This window comes from Lepidothrix coronata, unplaced genomic scaffold (genome assembly GCF_001604755.1).
Source record: "Lepidothrix coronata isolate B3197 unplaced genomic scaffold, Lepidothrix_coronata-1.0 Scaffold7, whole genome shotgun sequence".
Taxonomy (NCBI): domain Eukaryota; kingdom Metazoa; phylum Chordata; class Aves; order Passeriformes; family Pipridae; genus Lepidothrix; species Lepidothrix coronata.
The window spans coordinates 7,395,167-7,414,753 of record NW_016690187.1 but is presented as its reverse complement, the minus strand read 5'-3'; the positions used below and the strand labels follow the sequence as shown (position 1 = coordinate 7,414,753).

The 19,587-nt window shown below is 38.3% G+C and overlaps 1 protein-coding gene and 1 pseudogene across 2 annotated transcripts; one reads left to right on the top strand and one right to left on the bottom strand.

Moving 5' to 3' along the window:
- Window positions 1–1,299: 1,299 nt before the first annotated feature.
- LOC108506819 lies at window positions 1,300–3,041 on the bottom strand (annotated as a pseudogene).
- Window positions 3,042–5,039: 1,998 nt separating this feature from the next.
- On the top strand, window positions 5,040–18,852 carry RBM45 (RNA binding motif protein 45). Of its 2 annotated transcripts, none has more exons than XM_017838542.1 (10): window positions 5,040–5,369; window positions 6,642–6,764; window positions 6,894–7,020; window positions 8,043–8,153; window positions 8,494–8,673; window positions 9,560–9,689; window positions 10,875–10,971; window positions 11,333–11,496; window positions 13,365–13,561; window positions 17,832–18,852. In XM_017838542.1, exons 1-9 carry the CDS (start codon window positions 5,091–5,093, stop codon window positions 13,555–13,557), a joined length of 1,404 nt encoding a protein of 467 aa, XP_017694031.1. In that variant the 5' UTR covers window positions 5,040–5,090; the 3' UTR covers window positions 13,558–13,561; window positions 17,832–18,852. The 2 variants fall into 2 exon arrangements, with proteins under 2 accessions (XP_017694031.1, XP_017694022.1); XM_017838533.1 differs by having other exon boundaries at window positions 11,330–11,496.
- The last annotated feature ends 735 nt before the right edge of the window (window positions 18,853–19,587 follow it).

Below are 19,587 nucleotides of genomic sequence, written 5' to 3'. Positions count from 1 at the left end.
GGATTCATTACATTAAAAATCTGTATATTGATAATCTCTCAAATAGCAGAGTCAAGACTGAAGAAAGTAAAACTGCAGTTGTCTCCACTGCATAAAATACATAGTGAATGCTTTACTGTAACACCTTAATTGTAAAGAAGTTTGCAATCTTAAATCCGTGTATAAACTAGAAGCTCTTCAGGATGAAATGTGACAAAGATGATCACAGTGGCTTGACTGTTCTATAACTTGCATGGGCTTTGAACATGGTATCAGGATAAAACCTGATTCAGAAGCCTAGCCTGGTGTCCTGTGCATTGGTGGATGTTAGGAGAAAACTGGGGTCTGTCTGGCACACATCAAACTATACATCTGTTTGTATGATGAGTAAACCAAGCGCACTGTATACTGGGCTGCAGCTTCATGTGTGGGCCTGAGATAATTAGTTTAAGCCTTTTGTGGGAGGGCCAAAAGAAAAATGGATTTTTCAATGCCATGAGATTGTGCTGCCTTTGTAATTCTACAAGTATGCTGTACTGAGGTACAGGCAGCTTACATCTGATGCATCTTACATATGATGCACCTTTAGTCAGCAGGGATGCACAATGCCAGCTCAAACAGCAAGAAAGGCTTTAGCCAGTCTCACCTGGTTTCCTTGGGTACAGACATACAGAGGTGCCCTAAAAGAATCACAAGCAGAAATATCAGTGCATTTCTCAGGCAGAGTGTGTTTCTCTGTTCAGAAGGGCAGTGATAGAGTGCTCCTCAAAATGAAAAAAGCACTTGAGAAAGTTTTTGTTATTCAAGCAGATGCTTTAATTGTCTAAATAGTCAACAGAAGAGATTCTGATTATTAAACTGAAAGGGGGAACTATCTTAAAACTACAGCACAAAAGAAAAGAGAAGCAAGTGCTCACTCAGTTGTGTCCGAGAAGTTGTTACCTGATGCTTGCTTATTCCCTTCCTTCAAACCATCAGTTCAGTTCTATGGAGTGCAGAAGACAACCAGTTAAAGCCCCTGGTGGGTAAGCATTGAAGCAGTATCGATAAAATGAGCACCTGGGAATAGACACTGTAGCTTTACATAGCCATAATTGACTAATAGTTTCAGTGGGTTTCCTTTATAGAAAGGAACAGTATTTGTATAGAACCCTCTATTTCTATAGACGTCTCTATATGAAATGTATAACACCATATAAATAATGCCCACCTCACAATGTTACTAGGACACAACATCTTAAAACATATCCTTATTTGATTTTGCTAAGGCCAGTCCCTAATCAATAATTAACATCAAAATACTAAAACTTGACATAGGAGCTAGTCAAAATTAAAACCATCTTTCACTAACATTGCAGCTGCTGAAGCAATGTTCAAAGAAGTTGCTTTTTTCAGGTATGCAAATAACATCAGCTCTTTCATTCTGCTTTTTAATCGCAGCAAAAATAATTTTTGAACCAGGAAGGTATTTCTTAGGGTTTTCTAAATACTCTTGTCAGTGTATTCTCACTCCAAACAACTCACGAAAAACAAAAAATATAAAGTACAAGGCTGACACAACATCGTATATGTATGAAAATATCAATGGTTTCAAATCAAAGGTGTGATGCTTTTGAATGTTGTCCATGTAGAATCCAAGAGAATGTGAGCATAAATGATAAATGATAATATAAAATGCACAAGGTACACATTGTCTTCATGTCACTTTATTAGGTAAACTATAAGTCCTTTTTGCATCACAGAAATTTGCAGTTCTTTGCACCATTTCACATACAACTACTTACTACTTTTAGAGTATGTAAGTATCTTTGTAATTCCAATATCCAGAGGATCCAACCTAATTTCATACAGTTTCTGAAAATGAACATCTGGAGATTGACATGAAATTCATCAAGCTCTGCTCCATTGAGGGGCATTAGGAAAAGGGTTGTCAATGGTCAGTTCCTGGAATCTCTTGACAAGTTGAAAAACCATTAGTGTTTCCTTCTAAACCTGCTAAAACCTGTCTCTGTCAACAGAAGCCTACTGTTGTAATTAAAACTACTGCAAGACCTATAAATGACATGTCCACGTTTTTCTTCTGTCCTCCAGAGTTGACTTCCCATTGTCTAAAGTGGATTTAGATATTGCTTTGTTGACTTTCTTTTAAAGAGTTGTACTAACATTGGTATGATGTTTTCACACAATTTTAATGGGAAAAAACAGTCAATATGTGCTGACAATGTTTTGTATGAAGGAAGTCCCAGTATAAAGTGAATGTCACAAAATGTTTCCTAGAAATCACAGAAAAATAAAGAAGTCAGCCAATTCTAAAGCACTTTAGTAACCAGAAAAAAACCCCAAACCAGGACTGTATTTGTAGTTAATAGTTTGATTCAAATAATATAATTTATATTCAAATAATAGAAATAAAAACAATGAAACCCACACAGAATACTTTCCACTGGAGTTGTTCCACTGCTTTTCAAGACTGTCTGTATGAAAAACACAAGGAAAACCAAAAGTCATAGCATACTCGTAGGAGACGGTATTTAGTCAAGCAAAACAACTGTAGCATACCATGATGCCAGTAGAGGGTAGTTACCAGCAAACAAAATTTAAAAACACTCCAGGAACAGAAATTAAAATCTGCCCGTTGGTACTAGGAAATTCTGGGAAAGCTATAAACCTTCTAATTTGGTGTACTGAGTATTGGAAATTTTACTAATATTTTAATACAGGGAACGAGGATTTTTGTTTCCAAAACTAGTTCAAATTTGCCTGCAGTAATGCAAAGTTGAGAGAGTAACTCCTTGTGAGTAAGGCTTTCTATCATAGCTCTAAAGAAAAAGGTTTTTTGCATATATATCCCCTCCAACACTGCAGCTTATCCATGCCATCTGTTAGTTTCTCCTTTGTTTTTGTTTGCATCTAAGTAAGAAAATACTGCAGCTTGTCCTGTTCTACAGCCAAATAAACCCCAAAGATTTGCTCCTGTCTTATTGCTTTCTATCTTTTCCCACAGTGTGGCACTAAGAACATTTCTGGATAAAGATATTTTTACGTTTTTCAACATCACCCATTTTGATCTATGGAAAAAATCTAAAATGTTGGTCACGGTTATCATGTTCTTCCTCTTGTCAACTACATCTGCTTACGTGAAAGGGGCATTTCTGCATATTTAATTTGCTTGTGAAAAGTAACAGAACGCGCGCAGCCCGATCCCCTGATTTCCTCTTTTAACTTCATTTTGCACCAGGAGATGTTTGTCCATTATGATCCCGGTAAGAACAGAGTCACACTCTGTAAAGTATCTTTTACAATGCTGTTTATTTACAATGCTAACACTATAAAAAGAAGTATAATCTCACATCCTTTTAGATAGTGGGAGGCCCAGGTGGTATAGCATTGAGGGAGCCTCTGACTCACACATAGCACGCTATGCAGACCACCTTCAGAGTAGAGAGCCTTACCTGTGGTCTTTCAAGCTGTATAGGATTTTGTAACATGGAAACAACTCTGCCATTTTGGCAGTCAAAACAGAAATGATGGTCTCAGGAATCTTTGCTGTGCTGTTAGACAAGGGCAAGGCCAGGCAGCAAGTGTAATCGTCAGTACCTAGCAGGGGGTGCCCACAGGCTTCTCTGTAAGGATGAGCCAGCTGACTGAGTTTACCCTGCTCATCCCTGGCTGAGGCATGTGTGCTGCACAATATGGCCTGAAGGCCAGGCTGTACCTGCAGCATGGCCCAGCACAGCCCCAGCCTGCGCTTGCCCGGGGTGACTGTGCCGTGGATCACTGACCCCTCAATGTGCAGTGGTCAGCACCACTACAATCCTAGGGCACTGACAACTCCTTTAGGAGGAATTCTTTTTTCTTGAATCCAAATACTAAAGATGTGATGAGCTTTATAAGAACATTGCATTCTTCACAATTAATTAGCTCTGTGCTTATTTTCCTACAGATAGCTATATTTCCTGGGTATTTTTTGTGTTTATTTCCTATGAAATGTATAAAGTTCCCTGGTCTTCTGTATCCTGAGCATTCACAAGAAGCCCTGCTGTTGCCTATAGCAGCAAAGGCCTTGAGAATAGTTTCTTCACAGAGGAATTCTCTCTTTGTGACACTAGTGCTCTTTCAAAGGAGGTGAGTCCCTAGTTGAAGGATGCCCTTAAAAGTAAACAAATCATTTCATCAGAAGTGAGTATGTTAGGAAAATAGTGACAGAGGGTACAAACCTGGGAGGAGTGGTCGATATATCAGGTCCTACCAGATACCATCCATACGAACCTGACAGACTAGAGAATGGTCTGACAGGAGCACCAACAAGTTCAAAAAGGTGCAAGATGCCTGCACCAGAGGAGGAAAAACCGCATGACCCAGTACAACCGGAGGAGGGAGGTGACTGGCTGAAAGTAGCTTTGCAGAAAGGTCTTGTGGTGGACACCAAGGTGAACATGAGCCAGCAATGTGCAGCAAAGAGGGTGACCAGTATCCTGGGAATTAGGAATGCTACCAGCAGAACAAGGGAGAAGACCCTTCCTCTACTCAGGACTGCTGAGGCACCTTAAGACCTACTGGAGAGAGTCCAGTGAAGGGTCACAAAAGTGAGTAAGGGACTAGAACCTCTCTTACATGAAGAAAGGCCAAGAGCTGGGACTGCGTAGCCCAGAGAAGCAAAGGCTCAGGGTGCATGTTATCAATATATAGGAATAGCTGAAGAGAGAGAATGAAGGATCCAGACTCTTCCCAGCAGTGCCCAGTGACAGAACCAGAGGCAATGGGCATGCACTGAAACACAGGGGGTTCCCTCTGAATATCAGGAAACACTTTTTTTACAGTGAGGGCAACCGAGTACTGGCACAGGCCGCCCAGAGATGTTGTGGAGTCTCTATCCCTAAAGACATTGCAAAGCAGCGACGACCCGGCGCAGGGCCGCCGCTCGGTAACGGGGCCGGCCCTCGGTGATGGAGCCGCCCCCCGGTAACAGCGCCGAGCCCCAAGGAGCGGCGCCGGGGGCGGGAGGGGCGCGGCTGGCGCGCAGGAAGAGGTGGCGGAAGGGGCGGGCGCGTTGTCTCCCCGGCGGAAAGGGCGCAGCGGCACTTCCCTGCCGGCCTCCAGGGAAACTCGTCATGGAGGAGAGCAGTGGCGTCCGCCTCTCGGCCGAGTGCCTGGACGAGCCGCCCAACAGCCGCATCTTCGTGGTGCTGGGCAAGGACACCGAGGAGACGCTGATCCGGGAGCGCTTTTCCCCCTTCGGGGACATCCAGAACATCTGGCTCCTGCGGGACAGGCGCACCAATGAGTCCCGCGGCATCGCCTTCATCAAGTTCGCCCGCAGCTCGCAGGCCTGCCGGGCCATGGAGGAGATGCACGGCCGCAGCCTGCTCCCCGACACCAAGCCCATCAAGGTACCCGCCGGGGAGCGGGGCCGGGCGCTGTGGGGCGGGCGGTGTCGGGGCCCGCCCGGAGCAGCCCTGGGAGCCGGGCAGCGAGGGACCGCCTGGGCCCGCACGGCCGGGGCTGGCGCTGAGACCCCTCCGGTCACGGTGGACCCACGGCGGCCTCGGGGAGCGGCTGCGGGGGGTCCCAGCCGTACCTGAAGCTCCCACGTGTGGCCTAAGCTGTAACAGGCCAGAGGGAGATGCTCTGCCTGGAAAGTGCAGAGTCTTTCTTTGGGGCTACGTTTTGAATTTTCAAGGAGTCTCTGTGACAAAGATTCTTAAACAGTATATTCTAAGTGTTGTAAGCAAGACAGATGTGAATAAATAGAGCTGGCTTTGCACGTGTGTTTCATGTTGGTTTTGTAGCTCGTGAAAACTTTTTTCAAAACTTTTTATTTTTTTTAATCTATGCAATTGGCTGGCAGATTTCAGCCTCCTGTTTTCATTTGAAAATGCAATTGAGTCAGTAAAATCTTTTCTAAAGAACTTACCATCAGAAGCCAAAAGATCAGACTTGTATTGCTTTCTCCTCTGCATGACTATTAGAAACATAAATTAAGAGCTCTGTGAAATCAGTTGCTGCTTTTGCTTAAGAAGCTTACTTAGAAAATGCCTTGTGTTTTTCTTACTTGGTTGTTTTGGGTTTGTTTCTTTGTTTGTTTTTATTTGTGGTTTGTTTGTTTTTTCTCCTGGTTGTCTTCTGATGTGCACTTCTGGCATGAAATTTACTTCAGTAATTAAAAGGGATTTTAACAGTAACAGATGTGAGAAGTTATGATCCTTCATAGAGCACTAGACCTGCAAACTTCAGCCCAGCTGAGCAGTGAACTCCAGTGGCAAGGTTTTAATAAACTGTTAGGCCTTTTTGTTTGTTTGTTTGCATATTTGTTTTTACTACTGCTATACTAAGCCTGTTACAGTAATGCATTCTTCGCTACCTCTCCCATGTCACTGGGCATATTGGCAGTGCTGCTGAGTCAGTAGCAGTATTCCTCACCATTGTTCATTATCCCTGGTAAGACTTTCTGCTGGCCTCTGTCCTGCTTGGGAAACCATTTGGGGTGAATTATATTTGTAGATCTTTCGTCACAGGTGATCACAGCTGTTCTTTTTTTCCATGTCAGGAAAGCTAGCTTATGCAAAAAATAAATACAAAGGTTGTTAAACCTTTTTCTTGGTTGTTGATATTTGTTTAAGACATATTTCCGGTAATTAGTGTCTGTGTAATTATTTCATTAGGTATTCATTGCACAGTCAAGAGCTTCTGGAAGCCACCGAGATGTTGAAGATGAGGAGCTTACACGAATCTTTGTTATGATACCAAAAACCTATACAGAGGAGGATCTGCGAGAGAAGTTTAAGGTACTGATTTGCTATTTGATAATTGTTATTTTAAAATGGTTTGTCTTAATTATCAAAAGGATTTTTAGCACATGAAACTTTTAGGCATTTTCAAATATTGGAAATTAATATGCTTTTTAATTGTTCTAGATGTATGGAGACATTGAATATTGCAGCATTATTAAAAACAAGACCACTGGAGAAAGTAAAGGTTTGGGCTACGTGAGGTATCTAAAACCATCGCAAGCTGCCCGAGCAATTGAAGAATGTGATCGAAGTAAGAATCTGACTGAATTCTTTGACTTTTTTTTGCAATAAGTGTGTGTCATCATTAATGTACCTTTTATTTTTAGTTGTGTTTGCAGGTAAATTATTTGTGATGTAAAACATCTTGAGACAAAGTTCTTTTGCAAATAAATAGCAGCATTGTTAACATTCAGTGAGAACAGTCACCTGATTACATTCTTTCAAGACCAGGAGAAGAAAGGCTTTTGGGGAAACCTGACAGCAGCCTTTCAGTCAAACCTCCTGTTCAATGTTGCTTAGTCACAAATATGAAATAACTTGGTGTGAGGACTTGGTTGTTTGTTGTTCTTACTTCTTTTTGTGTCTGGGGTTTTTTTCTCCCTTAATATACATGGTGGTTCTGCATCATATCTATCATAAGTGGTTCTATAAAAATGATATTTGTGCATAGGAATATGAGCCTGAGATTACTTAGCAGTCAAATTGTATTTCCTTTTTTCTGTGAGGTTAAAATGAAATTAGTTGGATAGCTTGAGTATAATACCCATTTCTTTCATAAAAGCAAAACCTAGATCAGTGCAAAACACCCATGAACTGCTGTTTTAGCACAGAAGTTCATGGGATTCCTTCTGGAACATCTCAGAATCGTACTAAGTATCACAGAATGGTTGAAGTTGGAAGGGACCTCTGGAGGTCATCTTGCTCAGGCAGGATCACCTTGGCACTGTGGTTGCTCAGGACCATGTCCAGGTGGCTTTTGAATATTCCTAAGCATGGAGACTCCACAACCTTTGTGGTAAACTGTGCCAGTGCTCAGTCATTCTGACAGCAAGTAGATTGTTGTGCTTAACTTGTGAGTAGGAGTAGTTCTGTGTGGAAGCTGTTAACTTTCACACAATTACTATGGCAGGCTTCAAGAGTTATAATTATTTCACTACAGGCAATGCTTACTGGTCTTTCTGAATAATATGGTTCTAAATATGGTATTTGGAGAATGTGGGTCTGGTCAGATAATTGAGATGTGCTGAGGTGTTGCTATATTGTTTCTTTCAGGTTTCAGGGCCATTTTGGCTGAACCTAAAAATAAGGCATCTGAGTCTTTTGAACATGACTATTACAGTAATAACACAAGGCAAGAACCAAGAGGAAACACGCTTCCATTTTGTAAGTCACAGCTTTTGGTACTAAACGTGATTTGTAGTCTCGAGTATGGTCACTAAGTAAGAATGTGGTTTGGAAGAAGGGAAGCTAATGGAGTCCTAGGCCAACACTTAAGTAGTAGATTGGATGTTGAAGTTAGAAACTAGCCAGGCATTTCATCTCTATATTTTTATGGCTTGCTTTGCTCTGGTTGGCCAATTATTTTGCGATTTCCATTGGTGAAATTAACACATTACCTTTAATATATAATTTACTTGGATTGCTTTTAAAAGTTGAATGCAACATATGCATGAAATGAAGGCATGCTGGTGTGATGACTCAAATTATTTTGTTGATTCTTGAGGTATGCAGCCAGAATTTTGTAGTTTTGAAAAAAATGAGAGCAGAATTCAAGAATCTGTCTCCAAACGTCTGTCAGTGTTATCACGGCTTCCCTTTATCCAAGAGCAGCTGTTTGCCCTCTTTGATTTAGTTCCAGGACTGGAATATTGTGATGTTCAGCGAGATCCTTATACCAATAGTGGTAAGTATAAGTAAAAAAAGTTTTTTTTCTTTTATCTGGGAAGGGAATTCCTTGTACTTTTACTTCAATTAATTTGCATTGCAAAATACAGTACACTTGTGGGAAAGAGTCAGTGGTTGTTGCTGTCACTGCATAAACCCAAACATTCAGTTTTGCTTGAACTGCTGTTTACAGGTAGCCATAAATAGTTTTACTTTCAGGTAATAAAATCTCAAGAACGACGAGATCAAAGTCATGATAAGTGGTTTTGGTCAAATTAATAGTTTTAGGTAGAATAAATGAAGAAAAAGTTTCAGAAATTATTGGACATCTAGTTAAAATGTTCTCTAAACAGATCTTTAGAGTTTTCAACTTGAAATGGGCGTGGGATGCTGTGTGTGTGTATGTAGAAGCTGACATGAGTAAATGGGATTAAATAACTCCAAAACAGATCATGTTTTCTATTAAAAAGATACTTTGCTTTCAGTCTTGTTTTGCTGCTGCTGAGAAAAATGTGGAAGTGGTCTCTTCTCCAAGAAGCTTGAAATGATTCAGAGAGCTAAAATATAACTTTACAGTTCTTGAGATTCACTCTTAATGGGATAGTTGCATTTTTAAATGAAATCATGCATCTTTTTGTTACTCATTCCAGATGAGTGAAGAAGATGTGTTTTCACTTTTGTGGTTTTATTGCCAGCTTTTCAAAGTAGCATAAATACAGCTCGTCTGTCACTAGTTAATTCCACTGAAGTTTTCTACAAATACTTCTGTGATATGTGGTAAAAAGACTTAAGAATTCTGTGCCATCCATGGCTGATGTGCAGTTTAATCTTTTGCTCTATATGAGTGTAGTTTGTTCTTAGGACTTAGCCATCTCACGCTGAAACTGTGTGCACTGTATTTGCAGGCTATGCTGTGATTCAGTACAGCACTGCTGCATCAGCTATATATGCCAAGTACAAATTACATGGGTTTGAGTATCCTCCTGGAAATCGATTAACTGTCACTTTCCTAGAAGATGGCAGTGATAGTTCAGAGTAAGTACTAATATATTGAGATAAAAGGTTGTAAGTTGTGTTCTGGAGAGCAAAATGTAAAATAAATACATCATTAACATAAGTAACACCAATATCGCTCTGAGCTTGTTCTATACTCATAGATAGTATTTTCTGAAATTGAGGTGTTTGGTTTGGGGTTTTCTTTTTGAATAGTTTAGAATAAGCCTTTTGAAACTCACTAGTCTTTGATAAAGAAAAGATTAAAATATATATTCTTAAGATTCTATAGAAAAATCTTGGATTTGTCAAGAATCTTTGTCAGTGTATCTGTAATATGTAACAAGGGCTGGAATGTGTTTTTGATCTCTTGGTTGTTTGCAGTAGGGCGAGTAGTAGCCTTGTGAAGCACTTGTAGAATAAAGCTGCTGGTGATGAGGATCTGATACCCTCACAGGTCTTCCACCATCTCTAACTCATTCCTGTCATTTGAATGCCCATTACAAGTTGGAGGGCCTTAGGTACTGTCCTGCAGTGAAAATTTTGGCTTAGTTTTATCCTGAAGGAATCTAGTTCATGTCAAACCTATTCTGGGAAATGAACGGGGACAGTAAGGAGGGACAATGGGGAGACTCACTTCAGAAGTGCATGCCTGACCCAAACTAGAAAAAATGTTGATTGCAACCTTCATTCTTCAATAATTTCTGCAGCATTGTCTTACAACTCAGGCTGTGACTCTATGCAGAGTGTACAATTGCTTTTTCTTATTCTGCAACAAAACAAAATAAAATCACTGGAAAATAGGAGCTGGAAGTAAACTTTCTGTGATAGTATTTTGACTTCTGAACTGAATCTTTGTGCTCTTTACTGAAATAGGTGAAATTTTTCTGTCCCTTTTGCTTTTTAGGCACCTCTCACAAAACGTAGTGGGCTCTTGCAGAGATAATTTTATCTTTTTTACCCCTAGAATATTAAAAAAAACAAAAGGTAGTTTTGTATCTGTATATGTAGTAATATATTACTGTTTTCAGTGAGTTCCAGCTATCATGCATACTTTCAGGTCATGTCTATAGAGTGTCCTGAAAACCTGGCTTGATTGTCATTATTTACATGATATTACAGATTTCCAGAGATACTCTTAGATGTGCACTGAAACTTTTCTCTTGCTGAATTTAGGATTAACTTAACTCTTTCTTTAAAGTATTTTATTATCACTTCTGCTTGCAGCCTCATCAGAAAAATGGCAACACAGCTGGTAACAGCACAGGTGTCATCAGCGTTGCGCAACAGCAACACGATTGTTCAGCAGTATAGGACACCTCCTGTAAGTTCATATAAAGCACAGTGTTAGTATCCTTCTGAATAGTTGTTAGAAACTTCAGATATGTCAATAAAGAACACTGCTCACTTTCTTCTGTAACTGTTTTAGATGCTGCACTTTTTAAGATGTACCTCTGATTGGTTGGTACATTTTTATTCCCTGTAAAGTTGTCTGAGCTTACTTGGATTTATTGTCCAATTTAATGACATAACCAAAATAAATAAAGTAATGAAGATTAGAACTTGTAGAGGCTGTTTATGTCCTGTGATGGGAACAAAAATTGTAAGTAAGATAAAATTACTTCCTCTGCCCTCTGCCCCCCCAGTTAATTTATACTTGTGTTTTTTTCCTCCTGTTTCAGCAGGCGTTTGGAGGAACTTCTGGCCCACAGTTACTTCAGCCCCAAACAGATGCCATTCTGCCACCACCCAAAAAAAAAGTTCCACCTGACACTTCTGTGAAGGAAAGGCTTTTCATACTTTTTCATCCCCATCCTTTACCTGTTGTCGTTTTGGAGGATGTGTTCTGGTAAGCCTCCATTTACAAATAAGTGCTTCCTAACAAAAAGAAAACAAGCTATGAAATATTTAAAATAAATGTTGAAAATAAAAAAGATTATCATGAAAATGCTTTCGAAAAAGAGCAGTGCACAGTGATTAGTAAATATAAGTGAACAGTAACAGTTGCTTTTTGAAACTAGTTTGTAATGGAATTCACATTGAAGCATAGAGGCAGTGTCAGCAGTATAGCAGCTTTATTATCAATTAACTTAATCTAAAGTAAAATGTCTAGTCTTCTAACGCTTGTTTTTAACCAAAAAATGTGGTACTTCCAGTTCTTCCTAATTTATTTTGCATTTTCTTTTAAATATTTCTGTAAGGTATTTAAGTATTTTGATAAATTTCCACAGTAACTTAGGTGAGTATATCATATATCATAATGGTTTGCATCTTACAGACACTACTTCAGCTGTTCTTTCACACGACCTCCTTTTAAGGAGCAAAGACTTGAGACAATTTTTGCCATCTTTAAAACAAATCTATAGTTAACTGTTCTCCAGTGTTTTCTATTATTTGTTTGTAGTGTACTCTTGAAGAAAAAGACGTTTCCCTTTTCTAATAGCTTTCATTTGCAATAAATCTTTGGAAAACCAAACTGTGTACAAAGCACCAGGAAAGGAAAAGAAATAGTATGCACATAATGTGGAATTTAAAACTACCTATTTGATATACTAGATTTTCTTAATCAGATGCCGGAGAAGGAAAAAGCTGTGTATACATTTGTGTAACTTCAATATGAAGTAAGCAGACTATTTTTCAGAAATGTATTTTAAGGAACTGTCTAGGAATCTCCTGAGGACTTTGGAAATCCGTTTTCCCTAAAGCTTTTGTGTTTGCTTTCTGAGTCATTTCAGTGAGACCTTTTCAAAGATGAATCACAACTAAGTTCATTTAAGTGAGATGCAGGTTTAGCTTCTAAATTATCTGCTGGTTTGCGTGTGTACGTCTTATTTTTGGTTTGTTTGGGTTTTTTCTTTGTAGTGAGTCAATAACTACGAGGATCCCAGCGGAGGCAGAAAATTGGAATGCTTTATTGGATTTACAGTAAAGGGTTTTACACTTAAAGGGTTTAGGGTCTACATATTTAACAGGAGGTTGTAACTATTACAATTTATTACAAACAGGGCGTTTCAGGGGCTGACATAAGGGAAAAACCCAGGTTAACAAATTTGGGGTCTTACACATACATCATAAGGGAAATTTTGGGGGAATTACATGGAGGAAAGAGGTATTCAGGTTTGCAGAATGCACAGGATCCAGGGAACACAAAGGGAGAGATAAAACACAGTAAGTCTTCTGCACTGGCTTGATGAAATCAGGGCATGGTTTCTCTGGGCTTGGGCAGGACATTCCAAACCCGTGACATCAATGGATCCTTGTCTGGACTTTAAGATGGAGGTTTGTCCCCAGTCGCTGTTAGCCCAAGGCTTTTGTTTAAACCTAGCAGTTTTCTTTTTCTCATATCCAAATTTTGGAATCCAACATTTCTTATTTTGTTTTTTTGGGGGGTGTTTTGAGTGCCATGTAGTGTTTGGGGACTGTAGTATTGATTAGCTTTACATGTTCTTTTAAATAAGAGAGAAGTCATTGGTGTTTGTGGTTCTGTTGTAATATTCTGTAGAAAACATAGTCTGTGAACTTCTGGTATTATTTCTGTTCCTGCCCATAATTCAAGAGAAGGGAATATGAAAATTGGGAGTTTTAGAAGAGGCCAGCAGAAGAAAACATAGTGTACATATCAGAATACAGTTGTTGCAGTTAACAAATCATATATACTTCAGATTGGATATGTTGCAGGAAAACCTGTAAATTCTTTTTTTTGTCCTCCCCCTCCAGTCGTTTTGGACAATTGATACAAGTTTACCTTGTTGCTGGAAAAAATGTGGGCTATGCGAAATTTGCAGACAGAGCAAGTGCCAGTGAGGCCATAACTGCATTACATGGCAAGATTGTGAATGGTGTCAGGCTCAAGGTGAGGTTGGCAGACTCGCCCTCGGAGGAACCCAACAAGCGCCAGAGAACTTACTGAGCAGGTGAGTACCCACTCTGAGCTGTTACTTACACTGAAGTTCAGCTACATGAAATAGTAATTGGCTAAGTATTTTTAAGGTTAGATACGAGCATGTAATGATAAACTTTAAACCTGTTCTTAGCTAACAACTTGAAATACAATTTGTTGTATATCCGTATGTGTGCATATATGTACACGTATCTGTGTATGCTTATATATGCACATATGCACTTTATTTTAGCAAAAAAGAATTTTTATAATTCTTGGAAAAATATGAACCAGTTGATAAAAATCAGTCTGGATGTTCATAGAAATATTTGCTTTTGTACATAAGAGAATCAATTACAATTGAAAAGAGAATGCAAGAATAAACAATGGAACTGACATCAGCTTCTGTGTGTCTTTTTTTTTTTGTTAAAAACACATGCCATCGGTGGTGTTGGATAAAGATGCAGAGTTGAGCTCTTGGAGGATAGAGGAGTGAAGGGGTAAATAAAAAAAAGGATGCAGGGGGGGACAGGTAAGGTTGTCAGGTGAAACCAAAGGTTTGGGATATTTGGGTCATCTGGATTCTCAGAAATCAGATGTAGCTGAAGTGTGTGATAGTGAAGAAAATATTGCAGAGCTTGTGGTGGAGGGATTGAGATGTGTGTTTAAGTTAATTAGTCTGAGAACTTATTGTTTGATGCTTATGGCCTGTGAAAGCTGGCTAAACTCCTAGAGGTTTTATATTTTTTAGACTTCAGGAACCAAGACTGATTTGTTCTTTTAAAACATTGGTTTGCTTCAAATTACATAAAATTTAATAAAATTTCTTTTCTTTTTTTTTTTTTTTTAAAATTTCTTTTTTAACATTAGAACGATTACCAAAAGAGAAATATAGTAGGGGAAGAAAAAGCTATTTTCTGCAAAATAACTCAATATTACTATAGCTTTCAGATATTTCCAGTAGCCATATTATCTTCCTAAGGGACATAGTTTTGATTTAACTCATTCAGAAAACGTCACATGAAATCCTGACTCTCTTCACATCAATATTTTACCTCTAAGCTTCACTCTTTGTACTTTTCTTTGTATAGATGTTCTTTGTGACCCCAGAGTTGCAAAGATCAAAAAAAGATTTTGCCCAGATTGTTCTTGTTCTCCTTTTTTCCTGAGGACTTTCGTGTTGCTCTTCTGATAAGCAGCAAATGCTAAAGGTGGCCTTAGTCTTTTTATATACAACTTTTGTTTTAAAAAATTGGATTTCTAGCATTCTTTTTCTGCATTGAATTACAGCTAAAACTAATTTGAAGCTTTTTTTTCTTTTTTTTTTAATCAGCAGGTGAACATAATTTTAAGTAACTTGTACCCCTGCTCTTATCTTTGTACAAAGTTTTGTTTTTAGTGTGACTTTTACTTTTAGCAATTAAAGGCCAGCCTCTGGGTCTCTACAGGAATAACTGTGATGTGACGTGTAATATAATACCAGGTCTGCCTTGTGTACTTTTTGCTAGAAAAGTGTAAACACAATACGTGTCCAAAATTAGAAAAATGATCTATCCTGAAGTTTTCTTTCTTTGTTTTTAAGAAAGATAAGAGTGAGAAGACTGGAAAGTTTTCTTCTGATGGTCTATCTAAAACTGATTTTTTTTTTTTTATTCACACATACGAACACACACAAAAGCACATGTTTTTCCAGTCGTGATTGTTGAGAAGATTCTTTAATGTCTCCAGGTGACAAACAGTGTGCAGTTGGTCACCAAATAGGATTTTCAAAAGGCTAAAGCTTACTTTATGTTTCAGATTATATTATTAAATTCTAATATACACATATTATTGACTAATCAGAAACATAAGGTCAGATATAAGGTCAGATTGAGACACACACATTTTACCTAATTAGAAAAATGGAAAACTAAGATCCTATTTAAAAATTATTTTTTTACAATATTCAAAATTACAGCAGAGCTCTCTGTCCTTTCCTAGGTTTTTGTATCTCTAAAATTTCAAATAACAGAGTACTAGTTTTAGTTGTTGAAAGACAGACATGTTAACTCTGTCTTGGACAGATTACTAGTAATTTTGGTGGAAATGGCTGCTGAGTATTTCCCTTCTGGTTAGCCTTTCATCTGCTGAGTCTGTGCTATATCACAGGGAGAAGAGATTTCTAAATTTACAGTGTTACATCCTGTACATGAGGTTCTTGATTCCGAGTCTTTTAGCAGGTTGTTTTAGCATCTGTCTCTTCTTAGAACAGATAGACAAAATTACTTGCTCTTTTTGGACTTCAGTTGGTTTCTCAAATTCAAATGAAATGGTACATAAAAGGAAGGATTCCCTGTCAAAAAGGGAATGCCCATTTAAATGAAGCTTACCACTGCCTGACTTTGCCTTGGACCAGCTGACGAAAAGCTTTGCAGTAGTATAGAACCTTATATTTTGCCTTCACCTAAAACGTTAAATTGTGCACGTGAAAGGACATGGAATTCTTTCTACCTCTCTGGGTTTTTTTTTGAATGTGCGAGAATATTAACTTTTGTTCTTTTTGGATTTTAGCTGTAGGAAATAATCTGCCTAGCTAAAACTTCTCTGAGTTTTCACTTAAGGAAGTCATTCCCTCTTAAAAAAAACCCTGTTCTAAACTCCTATTGTATTGCTGGCTTTTTGTCTCTAACAAGGTGACTGGATTTCTGCAGTAGTCCTTTCTATACAGGGTTCTCTGATTAAAATCTGTGATAAGACTTGAGAATTCTAGAATCTATATGAAAATAAATGGAATTCAGTGGAATAATTAAATTTAAATAAAATATTTTTTCTACGCATTTGACGTTTTTCCCTAACGCTTCCTTATGCAAATAATCTTTTTAAAAATACAATTTACAAAACTGTTTCTTTAAAAATGTTTTATGGTAACAGTATGCTACTGATAATGCTCCTGCAATGTAAACGTCTGACCGTAAGAACTTTGTTACCTTGCAACAACCTTTTCTTTATCAGGTGAATTTGCATACATATGTATTAATATTCTAAACTGATGCACCTAATGAATTTTACAGACTCTGGCTCTCCTACAAGTCAGTGAAAATTCAATTTATATGAGTAGTTAAAAGTAGCAGAGAAGAGATGGAAATAGAGACTAGTAATGTTCTCTTAACTACTTTAAGTTCTAACGTAAGGGTTTTTTTGGGGTGAGATTGTCCCCTCTTATGCTAAGTAAGTATTAATGGCTGAAATAATCACTTTAAACTATCTTGCTTTGAATCAATCTAGGCTTGAGAAGACAACTACAGTGTCTACTTCTAGGCAGTTGCTGAAAGCAGACTAATCTTAATGTTCTTGTTATTGACCAGCCTGTGCTCTCCACTCAGAGTTTTGCATTACTTTGAGTATTTCATGAAAACCTCACTGCAGTGTCTGATGCCAGTTGTGTAAATTATATAATTCAAAAATGGAAGAGGAAGGAAGGAATTTGCTATCTTTTAGAAGAATGTATTCTGGAAATCCAATTAATCTCTCTATTGCAACCTTATAGTTCTATTTTAATACCACCCCCACTCTCAAAAACAACCCTCCCCAAACAACAGACCCACAAACAAACAAAACAAAAAACCAAAACCCACACAAAAAGTCTCTCACAAAGCTTTCAAGGAGTCCTTAGAAAGCAGAGCTTCTAACTAGCAATGTGTTAAAAATGCAAAGGTCCACACAGCTGTGTGGACCTGGGTTCTGTGGGTTTAAACGATCATTGCTGATTGACTTTAACCCACAGCAAATGGATTAATTGCATTTTTCCCCTTCTGAAAAAGTTTGGTGGTGTCTTTAAATAATTATTTAGTCACTTACTAAGTTGAAAAGCATTTAGTCTGTCATGAAATACATGGTTATTTTTGTCTTGTTACTCTTGCTCTGAAAAAGTCCTGCATCACTGATTTGATTTGCATTCATTTTTTTACTTAAACTTTATTAAAATCCTGAAATTAACATCTATATTTATAATAATGTATTGTTGTGCAAAAATGTTTAAAAAAAGTAATTGTATCATAGTTGAGATGTATTCTGAAAAAAATAGCTGTATTTTGTATCAGCAGCGTACCGCAGAAAAAACGCGGCTTTCACACACTGCTTAGAAAAAGAGACACTTCTTTAAAAGTTGGAGAAGCATACCTAAAACTTTAATATTCTTCTTCTAAAGATATTAAAAGTCTTATTTATATGCTGTTGTAGTGATTCTATTTTATAATATGTACTTTAAAATAAAAATATGTATGTTGCTTTTTGATGCTATTTTTGTACTTGTGTTTTTTCTACAGAAACTAAAAAATGACATGACCCTCAGCTAGCTGACTGACTGACTGAAAACGTGACTAGACATGGTTCCTGTGGACAGTGACAGCTTTTTCAGTGACAGCTTTTTTTTTTGCTGTTGGTTTTTTTGTTAATTGTTACTTAGTTGATCTTCTCTCTATGGTGCTTTTTGATTTTGAATATGCAGACATGCAGTTTTGAAAATTATCTAGGTATTTAACATTGTAAACTGGTGGTTGTTCTTGTAGTAGTATATAATCCTGTATTACAGAAATCTTGTTTTTACCTGAATTCCTCCTATAAGATGGAAATTACAGTGATGGGGGAAATAAAGGAGTCAGCATTTTCTGACTTGACTGGTTAGTTGATAATGATTCAGATTCTGTTAAGACAGAAGACATTTCTCATAATCCAAATTGCATTGAAAAGTGAAGTACAGCAGTAAATTCAAAGAAAATGAAATAACTGTTTAAAAACTGCTATCAGGCGTGACAGTATTAATCTAGATTTAAGAAAATAGCTGTAATCTAGAAAATGATTCAAAGTACATTCTTAAATATTTTGTTGACTTGGGCCAAAAGTACTTGTTATGCTTTGTATGCTGTTTAGTGAAAGTGACATTTGACTGTGGGTCAGACTATCAAAACTGCTTACATTTATCCTTTCTTATCCTGAGGTCTTTTGGTTATAACTGGGGAAAGTATGGAGTCTAGGGGTGGGGGGGTGGGGGTTTGTTATGGTTTTTTTTGGTTTTTCTTTTTTTTTTTTTTTTTTTTAAGGGGTTGGGGTTCTTTCCTCTTCCCCCCCCGAAGCTTTCAATGCATATGTTCAAGTAAGAGTTGGACAAGTCAGCATTTCAGCAGGATCAAGAGCACATTCCGGCACTGATGGAGAGTAAATGAAGATAGTTCAAATAAGTATTTGCACAGAGAATTTTCATATGCCAAATACTTTTCTATGTATTCCTGCATACTACTTGTTGAATTGAAAATATCCTGGTTATTAAAATAATTTATACAGATAAAATTGAGGAATTCTAGTTGTATGCACGCTACAGGACAAGCATGCCCTTGGATGCATCTCCTATCCTGGTCCCTTGATCATTGGTGTGGGGAGAGACACAGAAGCAGCCTGTAATTTCTTCTGTCTCTGAGCACCTTTGGAAGTATTTCCTTCCAAGAAATCCCTATCTTGCAGGAAGGTTGGGATGAGAATGCAGGTCTTACTCTCTTAGTTCCAGGATGGGATAGTGAACTGTGTTTCAGAGTAGACACTACCAGTATATGCACTTTTAATGGGCTGAGAGAGTTATTTACATTGATAAGGGGGATTGGGTCACAGGGGAGACAGAGTGAGGGACAGTAGATCTGGATAGTGGGGTTTAAGAAACAATGAGATTTGAGCTTTTATTCTACCCTATAATTTCATGCACTTACCCACTTTTTTCCACTCCCTGCCAGCAGTGTTAGATTGGCTTAGCCTCTGGGTCCCTTCCCAGCAGGGAGATGCTGCTGTCAGGAGGGCTGGGCAGAAGGTTGTTTTTGTGCTGTGCAGCTGCTCAGTCACCATTTGGGTCCCACTGTCCAGTGTCCCTTAGCAGCCCTGGGTTTTCAGTTTTATGTAGCTCACAGAGCTCCAGGATCGTTGTCCCCCCTTTCCATGATTCTTACTATCTGCTTCTCCAGCCCCTTATTCTTTCCAAGACTGCTACTTCTTAGCAGGAGACCTTTGCAGCCTCCTTTCAGATGCTGCAGCCCCTTT

Bases quoted from the DNA above. Each gene is read 5' to 3' on its own strand.
- RBM45 (XM_017838533.1), top strand. From the start codon at position 5,091: ATGGAGGAGAGCAGTGGCGTCCGCCTCTCGGCCGAGTGCCTGGACGAG. The intron at 6,765-6,893 runs GTACTGATTTGC...TAATTGTTCTAG, and splicing joins ATCTGCGAGAGAAGTTTAAG to ATGTATGGAGACATTGAATA. The intron at 9,690-10,874 runs GTAAGTACTAAT...TTCTGCTTGCAG, and splicing joins GATGGCAGTGATAGTTCAGA to CCTCATCAGAAAAATGGCAA.